This window comes from Protopterus annectens, chromosome 8.part1 (genome assembly GCF_019279795.1).
Source record: "Protopterus annectens isolate FY-2018-M chromosome 8.part1, PAN1.0, whole genome shotgun sequence".
In the NCBI taxonomy this organism is placed as follows: domain Eukaryota; kingdom Metazoa; phylum Chordata; order Ceratodontiformes; family Protopteridae; genus Protopterus; species Protopterus annectens.
In genome coordinates this window covers 140,187,629-140,202,452 of record NC_056742.1, presented here as the reverse complement: position 1 = coordinate 140,202,452, position 14,824 = coordinate 140,187,629, and the positions used below count along the sequence as shown (strand labels likewise).

The 14,824-nt window shown below is 43.5% G+C and overlaps 1 protein-coding gene across 1 annotated transcript in view; it reads left to right on the top strand.

The window, feature by feature from the left end:
- Positions 1–10,742, top strand: part of COG8 (component of oligomeric golgi complex 8) — a 59,029-nt gene extending 48,287 nt beyond the window's left edge. Inside the window, exon 5 of the mRNA XM_044081785.1 lies at positions 10,171–10,742. Within this exon, the coding sequence (XP_043937720.1) occupies positions 10,171–10,454 (284 nt within the window). The 3' untranslated portion in view covers positions 10,455–10,742. The remainder of the gene's footprint in view (positions 1–10,170) is intronic.
- Positions 10,743–14,824: the final 4,082 nt, after the last annotated feature.

Here is a 14,824-nt window from a genome sequence, read left to right as displayed (position 1 = left end):
AAGTCCAGATTCCCTCTTGGAAGAATTATCCTGTGAAGATGCTACTGTTTGCATGCTGGAGTATTTTAAGTGAGATTATTCCCAGGTCTCTTGACATCCAAAAAAGGGTATTATGAGCTTCTACAAATGGAGACTTCCAAGCCATCTGCTGTCCCTCCTGTTTGGCAGCCCTTTTGGACACCTTTACTGCTGCCTTGCTTGCTCACTCTTGGTTCTCCGCCTCCAGCCTCTAAGAAACCTGATTGGTTTCACAAGGTGCCTGAGGATTACAAATTTTTGTATAAATGCCGTTCTGCTGATTTTTCAGTGGTTTTAGTCTCCTCTGATAAACCTAAGTTGTTGCCATCTACCAAGTTCCTTCCTTCAGACAAAGACAGTCTTGCCATGGAGAGGTTGGGTAAGAAAGTATATAACTGCTGCCACCTTGTCTTTTCGGGCTATTAATTACCAGACCCACTTGACCAGGTATATTCTGGCTGTTCTTTCCCAGGTAAGTAAGGTGGTGTCTGATCTTTCTTGATTCTGATGGGAAGGCTTCTGTTCTTTCCCTGATTGGGTCCACTTCACAGGTTGTTCATTACTTAGTAAAATGCAGCTATGTTGCAGCTAATACCTCTTCCAGGGCTGATGCCTTTGGTTCTGTGATATAAAATTATATTTGTCTTCATGTTCAGGATTTACATGATGATATTAAAGCCAAGCTTTTGGGTGCCGCCCTGGATAATAATATTTTTTGGACAACTGCTGTTGACCTATTTCAGCCCATCCAGGATACGGGTAAGGCCTTGCAGGAACTTAATCATATTTTTGTCTCCCTTATCTCCAAATTCCAGAGGAATTACCCTTTTAGGTCTGCTATTGTTTGTAGGCAGGCTCAACCTTCTCATAAAGGTAAGAAGGGTTCTAGGCATGTTGCTCCTGTGAAGTCCACTCAGGCGATGATGACTCCTCAGAAGCCCTCTTTTCAGGATAAGCCTGTCTATATTTGATGTTTGGCCTTCCCTTCCCCTTATCTGTCTGTCTGTGTGTCTTCCAAATTGGCATCAGATCACCACCAACTCTTGGGTGCTGTCTGTTATTCATCAGAGGTATTTCATGGTTTGAAAATCCCTTGCATCCTTTTCAGGTATTTCTTAACCTCTTCTAGAATAGCTTCCTCATTTTTCAGAGGTTCTACACTCCTTTTTGAATCAGGGGACAATTCAGCTTTTTCCACCCAGCCAGATGGGAAAGGGGTTTTACTCCAGAATGTTTTGGGTTCCTTGAAAGGAGCATACATGGCAGCCAATTCTGGATTTTTCATTGCTCAACACCTTTCTCAAGGTTCCTTCTTTCCAGATGCTCTCTCTCCAGATCTTGATTCCTCGTCATCTTCCCCAGACCTTTTTGGTTTCTCTAGACCACAAGGATGCATACCTTCACATCCCCATTCACCCTCTGTTCAGGAAATTTTTGTTTCTCTGCTTTGTCCTTTGACCTTTCTACTGCCCCAAGGGTATTCACGAAATGCCTCACTCTTGACATTGTTTGTTTTTTGCAGGCTTCAGGGAATACAGATTTTTCCCTATCCAAATGACCTGCTCATTCAAGCTCCTTCTTCCAGCAGTCTGTTGTAGGATCTCCAGTTTACCATTTGTCTTTTACAGAGTCTGGAGTTCACCATAAACCTCCAGAAATTAGTCCTGATGCCTCCACAGGATCATGTTTTCCCCAGGTGCAGGCTTCAGACTGTTCCCATGCTGTCATGTCTCCCTGCTTCCAAGGGTCTGTCTGGCAACCTTTTTCCAGTCTGTTCTTCCTGTGTCCTTTTTCATAGCCAGGGAATTTCTCAGTGTTCTGAGATTAATAGCCTCCACTATTTCCATGCTCCCTCTTGCCAGGCTCCATATGAGGAAATTGGGAATTTCAGTGATGACCTCAGATCAGTGTGGCTACAACATTGCTACCCTCTGGAGTTCCCAGATGTTCATCGTGTTACACTGCTGCAGTCATCACACTTGGGTTATCCTGCCGTCAGACGCAGTTGGCCAGAGTTCCAAAGTCTTGGTCCGGTGTCGGTTGCTGTCGCTTCTTCCCTGACGTCAGTGCGCCAGGGGTATACAAGAGGCATCCGACGCCATTTTCTTCAGTCTTTCTTGCCGCGCGGTGCCTGAAGCAGAAGCAGTTTGCAAGTGCCGGTCGGCTGACTCCTGAGATTTTCAAATCGAATTTCAGAACGAAGTCTTCAATAAAGCTAAGTACCCCATTGGAGAACCTTTTCTTGCCTCAGTCCGATGTCAGAAAAAGTTAACAATTGTATTTCTTGTGGGAAGCAAATACCTCATAAGGACTTTCATTCTTATTGTATTCCTTGCCTAGGCCCAGACCACGACGTCACAGGTTGTCGGTTTTGTGCTAGGTTTAACAAACAAACTATTAAACGTCGGTTTGATTTCGCCCGACATTTTGGTAGGAAATTTAATTACACCATGCCGTCAGAGCAACCGACGACTGGAATGCATAAAAAACGCAAAGATAAGGACAGGCAGCCAAGACCCAAACCAGACTCCGAGGCCTGGCCAGTCGCCGGTTCTCCGGTTTTCAGTGAGGCGCCTACGCAGTCCCTGACGACCACTGATTTAGAACCCCAGGCGGCATCCGATTTCCAAGCGGAGATTGCTAGGCCTCCACAACCTTTACCTTTAGGCCCTTCCGACTCCATGGCTGAAGGAGATTCCGGTGCAGTTGAAACGCCTTCAGTTGCAGAAGGTGTCTTCAGACCGACTACACTCACTATTAAATCCTATGCAAAGCTGAAAACCCCTTTAAAAACAAAGAAGACTGTACAGCAGTCTCCAGTACAAGGTCCATGCCTAAGAAACAGATGCTTAAGATGGCTGAAGATTTAATTACCCTAATCAGGGGTTCCCATCCCCCTCCTGATAAAAGGCCAAGACAGGAGGAGGACTACGCTTCCTCTGACCAGGTTTCAATTTTCTCAGACTCTTCTGAGGAACAGGAATATTCCTTTCCCCCTTATGAAGACTCTGATGCTGAAGAGTCTATCCCTTCAGCATCTCCCCCAGAAGACTACTCTTTTGGGGAAACGTTACATACCATGAGGGAACATTTCCACTGGGAAGGCCAGGATTACTCTGATTCTAAGAAAAGACTCCGAGAGTTCCTTTTACTACCCCAGCACAGACCACTTGCTATTCCACCCGTGTTAGACATTGTGGATGATGTTTATTCAGAATCTAGCCTTAACCCAGATTCACTACCTCCTGCACCAGCCAAATCAGACAGATACTACAGAGTCCCTGACTCACACAAATTCCTATATAAAAGCCCTGTTGCTGACCCAGAAACCATTTCCCAGGGTCCCAAAGGGGTTAAGGCCTCTATTGCTAAAAATCCTGTACCCTCTGAAAGGGATTCTAGAGCACTAGACAGATGGGGAAAGAAAGTATATACCTCAGCTACTCTAGCTATGAGGGCCTTAAATTGCCAGTTTCACATGCTGAAATATCAACAATATTTGATGTCTCAATTAAAACAAAAAATGATCACACATACAGAACAGCCTGATTACAAGGAAATGCAAGATTTGTTGCATGCAGTTGAACAAGTGGGAAAACATACTTTGCAATGTGGATTTGATTCATTGGAAGCTTCTTGTAGAGCAGCAGTGACAGGGTAGGCATGCTTGGTTAAAAGAACAAACTTTACCTGATCATGTTAAAGCAAAGTTATTGGATGCACCTTTACAGCAGGATGTTTTATTTGGTGTAAAAGCAGAAGAGGTTTTAAAGAAAATGGAGGATAAGGACAATGCCTGGAGACCCATTCTGGACCTCTCAATTCTAAACACATATCTGGAAGTACCCAAATTCAAGATGCTAACACTACAGCAACTTCTTCCCATGCTGGGCAAGAAGGCTTGGCTAGTAAAGTTGGACCTCAAGGAGGCATACCTGCATGTCCCTATGAGACAAAGTTGCAGAAGATACCTCCGACTTATAGCAAGTTCAACCCATTACCAATTCTCTGCACTTCCCTTTGGCTTATCTACTGCACCCAGGGTCTTCACAAAATGCCTGGCACCAGTAATTGCATACTGCAGACAAAGAGTGATTTAAATATATCCATACCTGGACGACTACCTTATTCAAGCAGAAAGCAAGGACATTCTTTTAAAGCATCTGGTGTTTGTCAAAAACCTATTAAGTTGCCTAGGGTACACAGTAAACGAAAATAAGTCAAAATTAGTGCCCTCACAAGACATAATATTCCTGGGTGCCAGCTTAAATACAATGGCCCAGATGGCTTATCTCATGCCAGACAAGCAAGGACAACTGACTCAATACTTCAAAATGATGGCAACAAAGACCCAACTCCCTGCAAGAAAAATTCTGCAGGCCTTGGGATTCATGGCATCTTGCATACTATTAATACCATTTGCAAAACCGCATATGAGGAAATTACAATGGTATCTGAAAAGCGTATGGACTCAACACAGCCACAGCTTGGAAACAATAATTCCACTCATTCCCTGCCTTCAACAGGAGTTTCTGTGGTGGGCTTAGGCATGTCACCTCAACAAGGGTCAGCCTTTTACCTTACCCACAGCCAGGCAAACTATAACAACAGATGCATTGGATTATGCCTGGGGAGCGCACATGGCAGGACAGTGTATTCAGGGCAAATGGTCTGCAGACCAAAGACATCTACATATCAATCAAAAAGAGATGCTAACTGTACAAAATGCCCTAACAGCTTTCAAGGACCTCCTACATCCAGGACAACTCCTAATAAAGACGGACAACACCGCAGTGATGTGGTACATAAACAAGCAAGGGGGCACACATTCCTACCCCCTATGCAGACAAGCAATGACCTTGTGGAACACAGCACTGACCTACCAAGTTCAACTACAAGCACAATTCCTGCCAGGAAAGAAAAACATATTGGCAGACGATCTAAGCAGAAACATCATAGATCCTCACAAGTGGAAACTAGAGCCACAAGTATTCGCAATGATAACTCAAAAATGGGGAACCCAGACATAGATCTGTTTGCTTCCCCCCAAAACTACCAACTACGGAAATTCTGCACAAGGACATACCACACACTAGCTTGGAAAGTGGACACCCTCTCATTCAGTTGGAAAACATTGACAGTGTATGCCTTTCCTCCACTGCCTCTTCTGGCAGAGGTGCTGCTGAAAGCCAGATTAGAGAGGCCACAAATGATACTCATTGCTCCAGACTGGCCACGCCAACACTGGTATCCAATACTAAGGAACATGGCTCAAGGCCCACCATGGATTTTACCTCCAATTCCTCACCTGCTCACTCAGCAAAACAATCAGATTCTACACAGCCAGCTCAAGACTTTAAATCTGGCTGCATGGCAAATTACCTAAATAACCAGTCAACACTTCTCTCTAAAGCTGTGATGGATGTCATTCTGGAGGCCAGGAGGCCCAGCACCAGGAAAGCCTATTCAGACAAATGGAAAAGATTCTGCACCTGGAACCAGGCTAAAGGCCAAAATCCCCTTGTCCCAAATATTCCTCAGATTCTTCAATATTTAACTGAGATGTTGCACAAAGGACTTTCCTTTTCATCTATTAAGATCCACGCCTCAGCTATTTCAGCTCAATACAACACGGATCCTCCTATATTTTCACATCCATTAATAAGACAGTTACTTAGAGGGGCTAAGAACGTAAGACCACCCCGAAGAGCACCAACACCAACTTGGGATCTCAACTTTGTTTTAGAAGAGCTTACACTACCGCCCTTTGAACCAGCTTTTACAGCTGATCTACAGTTTCTATCATGGAAAACTGCCCTGCTTCTAGCAATAACTTCAGCACAAAGAGTCTCAGAGCTACAGGCCCTAATGGCAGTGGAGCCTTTCATCATTTTTCATCAAGACAGAGTCTCTTTACGAACTAACCCTTCCTTTATGCCAAAGGTGGTATCCAGTGTGGCCCTACACCAAATCATTAATTTGCCCACCTTTTATCCAAACCCCCAGAACAAAAGGGAAAGGCTCCTACACTCTTTGGACATTCACAGGCAATTACGTTACTACTTGGATAAAACTAAGGCTTTCAGAAAATCTGACCCGCTCTTTTTATCCTATGCTGCAGGATCACAAGGAAAGGCTATCTCAAAACAGACCATTTCAAAAAGGATAGAACATTGTATCCGTTTCTGCAACACACACCATGGGAAGCCTGTACCTGGTAACATCAGGCCCCATTTCACCAGGGCTACAGCAACATCAACAGCCGTCCTCAGAGGGGTACCAACCAAGGATATTTTGGAGGCTGCAACTTGGAGTTCAGTGCACACCTTCACCAAGCACCATCACTTACCTCTATACTCTAAAACCAGAGCTGGCTTTGCCACTGCAGTTCTGCAGGGGCCTACTAGCCTCTCCAAACCCTGTTTAGTTCCACCACCCATCCTTAGCTTTGGGATTCTACCCAAGTGTGATGACTGCAGCAGTGTAACACGATGAACATAGTACAGTTTTGTAGCTACCATAACTATAGATGTTCGAGTGTTCACACTGCTGCAGTCCAGGTTACCCTCCCTCCATCCCCTCTGACCTAGCTGAACTTTTCTATACCTTTTCTATCCAGTACAAGCTTTGTGATGTATTTGCTTGTAAATGAAGGTATTCCTTTTATTCCTTTTACATGTTTTATTAGCAATATGTATTGCCTACCTACTTGGGGGCACCTGACATCTGGGGCAAGAAAAACTGAAGAAAATGGCATTGGATGCCTGTTATATACTCCTGGCGCACTGACGTCAGGGAAGAAGCGACAGCAGCCAACACCGGACCAAGACTTTGGAACTCTGGCCGACTGCGGGACCGCCTGACGGCAGGATAACCCAAATGTGAAGACTGCAGCAGTGTGAACACTCGAACATCTACATTTATGGTAGGTACAAAACTGTACTTTTCTTTTCTTCATTGCCTTAAACTCGAGCTTCAGTGGTGGATTCATCATCATCATATCTCTCTCTCTCTTTTTCTCTCTCTCTCTTTTCCATCTCTTCTCTCTCTCTCTCTCTCTCTCTCTCTCTCTCTCTCTCTCTCCTCCCCTCCCTCTCCCTCTCTCTCTCTGTCTCCTCCCCCCTTCCAGGTTCTGAGTACTCCTCAGGAGCTGTTCATGGACGCCTCAGATCTTGGGTGGGGAGCTTCATGTGACCCCATGAAAGTCCAGGGTCTGTAGCCTCAACATAAAAGAAATTAGAGCTCTGCTCCTGGCTTTGCAAGCTTTTCATTCTCTTTTTTTATCATAGGCTTCGCAAAGTCTTCTTAGACAATACCACTGTGATGTTGTGTGTCAAGAAGCAGGGGAATACAAGGTCCTATCTCCTTTCCTGACCAGCTGTTATGGTCTGGGATTTAGCTATCAGGTGACTCTTCAGGCAATTTACATTCCCTGAGCACAATCTATTGGCAGATTCTCTGAGCAAGTCCAGAACATAGGCTCACGAATGGATGCATCACAGATGCATTCCTGGACATAGTACATTGGTGGGGTATTCCTTTGGTAGATATTTTTGCATTCCCTCTGAACAGACAGCTTCCTATATTCTGTTCCAGAGTCACAAGTCCTGTGACTTGGAAAGTGGACACCCTGCCTTTTCTTTGGAAGGGAATGTTTCTGTATGTCCTCCCCCACACACTTCCTCTGCTGCCACAGATCATGCACAAGATCAGGCAGGACTCTCCCAAAATCTTGCTGGTGACTCCCTTTTGGCCTGTACAGCATTGTTTCCCCCTTCTTTCTTACCAGGCCAAGGGCAATCACTACATGCTACCTCACCATGTGGATCTTCTCATACAAGAGAAGGGCACTCTTATCCATCCTCACCTGTCCACTCTTCAGATGAGACTGTGGGTGATAAGGTTTTGATTCCTTTTTGACACTTTTTTTCTGAGGGCATGATTTGGGTTCTGCAGGAGGCCGGGGAACCCACTATCAGAAAGTCATAAATATCCAAATGGAAAAGATTTTCTGTCTGATGCTTCTCTTGCCATCAAGATCCCCTATCTGTGGAGGTTCCTCTGGTCCTCTCTTGTTTGTATGATCTGCTCCATGCTGGGTTAGCATATTCTGCTGTTAAAGCTTGCCTATCAGCAATTTCTGCTTGTTTGCCCTTAAATCCTCCTCTGGCTTTTTGTTATAAGGCCAAGTTATTTCTTAAAGGCATCCTTCATATCCGGCCTCTCAGAAACTCTATTCAATTTTCTTGGGACCTCAATTTTGTACTTGGAAAAACTGACCCAGACTCATTTAGAGCCTGCTTCTTCAGCTTCCTTGCAGCATTGTAGTCAGAAGACTGTTCTTCTTTTGGCTGTTACTTCAGCCAAGAGAGTGCCAGAAATTCAGGGTTTCATGGCTATTCCTTCTTTCTTTTTTTTTTTAAGTTTTTCACAGAGACTGTAGCTCTTCGAACTAATCCTCCTTTTATGCCAAGGTGGTCAATGAGTATCAGTGTATGCAACTTCCTTCTTTTTTTCCTCCTTCACAGTCTGCCAATGAGAAGGTTCTTCATACCTTAGATTTTCAGATACAGCTCAGGCATTATTTAAATAAAATAAAGGCAGTTTGCAAGCCTGATCAGCTTCATCCCAGGACTTTGGGTTTGGCTGCTTCTAAGTAAACTATATTTTCGTGGATCTCTAAGGCCATTTCCTTTTGTTATTCTTCTTATAGCAAATGTCTGTCTTTGAAGGCACATTCTACTAGGGTGGCTGCCTCCGCTGGTGCCTTTTTTAAGGGTTTGGATACCAACTCCATCCTTGAGGCTGCTACTTGGTCCTTTATTCATACTTTCACTAATCATTGCAAGTTGGATATTATTTCCAGAGCCAGGGCAGGTTTTTCCAGGGCTGTCCTGCATGGGTTTGTTGAAGGCTATTCTGTGTCTTCTCCTACCAGGCTTCCTCTTAGCTCTTATACTCTCCCTTATATAAAGAATACTGCAACAGTGATAGGGAAGGACATAGTACAGTTATGTAAAATCTTGCTATTAACAGTAGATGTTCTTCTCTTCACTATTGCAGTATTTGGTCCCTCCCTCCTTCCCCTCGGTTCTAGCTCTTGACCTGTATTTTTATTGCACTCCTGGCAGAGGGGTCCTTATTCTTTTTCCTTCTGCTCATTTTTTCCCTTTTGGATGAAGATGTTTTTTTTTGTCTCTGAGGGTATTCTGTTCCTCATGGGGCATTTCTGTTCTGTGTGTTTGCGTCTGTACATCACCTTTATGCCCTACGCGTTATGCAGGGAGCATGTGTGTGTGTGACATACTCTGCCCATAAGACCTAAAGGCTTTGGTATACTAGCCAGATGTTGGGCTATCCTTGACAGGAGATCCCTTAGGTAAACAATACTGCAACAGTGAAGAGAAGGACCTCTACTGTTACAGTAAGGTTTTATCCAACCATACTTTCTATTGCCTATTTTGTATCAGCTTTTTTTGGGCATTATGTCTGCCAAATTATGCATATCTTCAGAACACTTTTACTACTACTCGCATACTCTGTCTACATTATGTGTTATAGTTGTCCTTGTATACATTATGTGTTATAGTTGTCCTTGTATATTATTGCTTCCTGAATCATCTTTTTTTCTTGTTGCTTTTCTATTTTATTATGTTAATGTATAAAATTAGTTATGTTGGCCTTTCATCGATTACCTTGCTTGTGGCTAAAAGGGGCCTTGGTCTAGCCCATCTACCAAGTTAACAAAAGTTAAATAAAATAAGTAAAAAAAAATTTGACCTGAACAGAATCCTCAAGCAGAAGACTCTGCAGTATTGTACATATTAGTTAAGTAAATTTCTACAGTAATGAATGCAGTTCTTCTCATTTCTCTTAAACAGCACGTATTTACTGAAAAATGAATTTCACTTAAAGAATTGCTTACATATTTTAATTCAGTACAACTAGTTCACTTTAATGCATTTGCACTCTGAGGACAAGTTCTCTCTCTCTCATTTTTTTCAATACTCCTTATACATTGCATAGATTTTTTTGTAATTTTGATTATTTGATCAAAGTTATAGATATTCTGTGTTTTGTCTGTTGTTGCAGTTATTTACTGATTTATGGTCTGTAACCCTAATAATGATCCACTGTGTCTTTTTCTTGCAGGAATTCCGCCAACACAAGTTCATAAGTATGGTTCCCTTGGATGCCTGGATGTTGCCTCAATCCTTGAAGCACTGGCATTCATTCTGCCAAAGAAGGAAATTGTTTTGGCAACAGATCCTGGCCTAAATGTTGACTTTAAGGATGTCCCACCCCCAGGACAATTGATAGAGTCTACATCTGTCCAGACTTCAAATGAAAAAGTACAAGAAGGGGAGAGAATGCAAATGGAACTGACGGCAGATGTACAGAGCACCCCGCAGGAGCCCACAGAAGGAAGTGGGTAGAGTAGATTCAGAATGTTGCTGTGGCTAGCTAAGCAAAATTCATAACACATCATAAGGTGTTTGGGTATGGAAGTTAGGACTACTTTCTCAGATGTTGGTGTACTGTCTGTGTACAAATGGCATCTCTGTGACATTATTTTCTGCTGTTACATATTCTCAGAAAAAATACCAGCTTGGTTTTCTTCTAAAGCAGAACTTAACTAGACTGCTAATTTAAATACAGTTGAGACTTGCAGTAAAATTACAATAAATTATGAACACTGGAAATAAACCACTAGTATACTTTCATGTTGTTTACATGGTCCTGATTTCCATGTGTATTTAAACTGTACTTAGAAAAAATGTTGTTTTGGGCAAAGGTATAAAGTTTTTTTTTTCTTCATAAATCTACATTTTATTTGCTTGATTTTCTTAAATTATTTTCAAGAAATTTTCCATTACTGTCCTTATTTTCACCAACTTCATAGAGATGCTTAATTGATCCTGTCGTCTATGAAGAACAGTATACAGCCATCAGTCCACTGAGCATTTGAAAGGACTATGTCCCCAACTAACATAATACTCATTGTACAACAATACTTAAAAGAATGGACCACACTATGCCTTCTATGGCACAACTGGGATTTCACATCACTTGACACTAAAAACTGGTCCTCTTTTTGGACCTTTTTCATATCCATCTAGATAAAACAAAGACAGCAAACCTGATAGAGAATTTAAAATCCTGTTTTATAGATCAGCTGAAATGACTGGAAAAAGGTTTTGAAAAATAATGTCCAGATTTACTTCAGCTGGAATTATATGAAATGCATTCTCTTAAGTTATTTCTGGAAAAAAAATGTCAGGGTGGGCAGTTCTAAAAAGTCAGCTGTTCCTTCACATAAGTCTGCTTCTTTTTTTTCTTGTGATGTCATCTTGCGTCATAGAGTACTGAAACATGTTACAGTAAATTAAATAAACATGATATGACAAATACAAGGAATACTTCATTATTCCATGTAACTAAGGAAAAATGTGTATAGTCATGGTAAATGAGAACAGCTTTGTGACCATGTATATTGATTTGTTCTTGTTGCAGCTTTTCTAGGAAATAACAGCTAGGCACAAAACAGTTTCCTCCCCAGATTTGGTCTCTGAATTTGAAGTCCCACCTTTGTTGTTTCCACATGATAAATGTGAAACTCTTCCACCAGGGGTAAGAACATTCCAGTTCATGGAACACTACAAGGGTTCATAGGTTCATACTAGGCTATCTGCCCAAGGGCATTTATAAGCCTAGCCCATAGTTATGTGGCTTTCGCCACCCCTTTAGTTTGAATAAAAACTATGCCTATCATTTCGCTGTGCCTCTGTCAAGCAGTGACACTGAAGTAATCCCTGGGGTATATCTGCGATCTCCCATCCATTGGTCAAGATTCCTCTTGAACAAGGCCAGCGAGGTGCTCTGCCTCACATGTACCGGGATTTTGTTCCACAGCACAGGGAGTCTCTGGGTGATGAATCTGTCCCTCCAGCACGTTCTATTCATAACCGTGTCAAGGTTTAAGTCTCCCGCCCTTGTGGTTCTGAGGGATCTAGATTTTTTGAGGTGAAGCATATTCATCAAATCTGGGTTTGACATGGCCTTATATGTCAGGCACAGGTCACCTCTGAGCAAGCGGTATGAGACTGAATAGAGCTGGAGTTCTTTCAGTCGGGCAGCATAAGACATATTTTTGAGACCCTTTATCCTTTTGGTGAGGAACTTTTGGGGCCTTTCAAGCTGCAGCAGGTGTCTGGTCAGATACATTCCGAACGGGGCATTGTACTCAATCATAGGTCTAATGAGTGATGTGTACAGGGGGACGATGACCTCCCTTGATCTAGATGTGAATCCCTTCATGATCAGGTGGGCGATTATAGAAGGTTTTCCTAACTACTTTAGCAACATGAGTGTCAAACGAAAGGCTACTGTCAACCTGGGTCCCCAGATCCCTGATGACTTTTTCTGTGCTCAGTGGATTGCCACCTATATGGTAGCTAGGGGTAACCTTGTTTTTCCCGAAGGGTATGACTATGCATTTTTGGCGTTTAACTTCAGGCCATGGCTCTGGCACCAGTTATCCGTTTCTGTGAGGCCCTTCTGGAGGATATCTGTGTCAGATGTGTTTTCGACTATGGCGCCCAGTTTGCAGTCATCTGCAAACTTTGTCAGCCATAACCCTCCTGTGTTTGCTTGTACTTCAGAAAAGTAGATGCCGAACAAGAGTGGACCCAGGACTGAGCCCTGTGGGACACCACTTGTGACAGGCTTTGAGTCTGACATGGCTCCAGCAACTCTGACCCTGTGGCTTCTGTCACTTAGCCAGTTTGCAACCCATCTTGTGATGTATGGGTTTACATTCAAGCTGATGAGTTTTCCGATGATACCTGAGTGGGGTATTGTGTCGAAGGCCTTTGCCAGGTCGAGGTAGGCTGTATGGACTGCCTTTCCCTCATCAATGGCCTTGGTGACTGTCTCGAAAAAGTCAACCAAGTTTAAGAGGCAGGATCTGCCTTTGACAAAGCCAAACTGGGTTGGATCCAAAGTCTGCAAGTTCCCTATGTCTTTATTTATGAGTTCCATTATGATCCTCTCCATGGCTTTGCAGATAAGGCTTGTCAAGGTAATGGGGCGGTAATTTCCAGGGTCTGTGGAGGCACCGCCCTTATGAAGTGGGACCACAGTCGCCGTGCGCCACTTCTTGGGTACATATCCTGAGGTGAGGCTAAGATTAAACAGCTGTCCTAACTGTGGGTTTAATTCCTCGTTGAGTTCGTGAAGCACACAGCCGGGGACACCATCCGTCCCATGGATGCTGTGTTTTTGCCTTAGTGAGGGCAGTTCTCACCTGGGCGTTGGAGATGTTTGGGGGGGCTACAATCCTCTGGAATAGATATCTCTCCTTTGGGGGAGGGAGAAGTTTGCACTGAACCTGTCAGCCAGTATGTTGGCAATGTGTGTAGGTTCAGTAATTTTCAAATCATTTTGAACTAATTCTGAGCATATCTGGGAGTTTCCTCCTAGGTTTCTAACATAGCTAAAGAAGGCCTTATGATTGTCTTTAGAGTCCTTGGCGATTTTTCTCTCAAAATTTGCCTTGGATGATTTTATGAGAGCACTTAGTTTTTACTTATAATGATCAAAGGTGTCTTACCTTTCAAGGATTTTGCTCTATCTTGTAGTAGCTTCCTCCTTTTGTTGTAGAGCTTGTTTATGGCTGGGGTCCACCAGACTGGATGCTTGCCTTTGGTACAGAGAGTCTTAGTTTTGTTTGGGATTGCCTGATCCATGCAGTCCTGTAGGTGCTGGTAGAAGGCATTTGTAAGTGATTCAGCGGTTTGAGTAATGTTTACCACTGGTTCAGGGGCCTTAAAGGAGACCACACTAGTTTTAGAAGTGTGAAATCGGCTTTTGAGAAGTTTTTCACTGTGGTCTTTTTGTTTCAGGTGGGGCGGGATGAGGACCTCCAGCGAGATTAGTTTATGATCTGATCTCACCAGTGAGGGGTATACTTCCGTGTTGAACATTTTGATCCCATGTTCGTGATGATGAGATCAAGTATGTTTTCTCCTCTTGTGGGGATGGTGACTAGTTGTTCCATGGCATTTGAGTTTATGAACTCCAGGAATCTTTGGGTTAGAGTGTTCGGGCTTGAGTAGTGTTCCCAGTCTATATTAGGGTAGTTGAAGTCACCTAGTATGATGGTGTTTGGAGATACATTTATCCCTCCAATGTTTTCAGGAAGGCCATGTGAGGTTCCTGAGTTTGAGAGGGTGGCCTGTAACATGCTACAAATTGCAGAGCAGTCTTGCCTATGGTTAATTGCACCTGGATGGTCTCCGATGCATCGTGCGCTGCCACCAACCTTGAGGTGTGGGTGTCCTTTATGAATATGGACACCCCTCCTTTCTTGGTGTTGTCCAGATTTTGGGGCCGGAACGCATGATATGAGGTGAAACCTGTTAGTGCTGGGGTGCTCTCAGGAGCCTTGAACCAGGTTTCTGTCACAGCACAGACATCGATGTTCTCCATATTGAGAAGGGCCTCGAGTGCGTGCATCTTGAGATTGAGACTTCTGGCATTGAGCAGCACTACCCTTAGTTTTTTTTCCTTTTTGGTGTTCTAGGGTGGTAGGTTTAGAATTTGAGCCTTGCCTAAAAAGGCACTATGGGGTGGCAAGAGCCTTTGCCAATATCCGAAGCCCAGGGTGACAGGTGCAAGCCGCCCTCATGAAGCAGCGTGGCTTGTCCAGCATGTCATCCCAGGCAGACAGACATTGGATCCCTTTGAATGACACCAGAATTTAAGCCAATTATTAAAGCTGATCATCTTATCACTGTACTGTGGC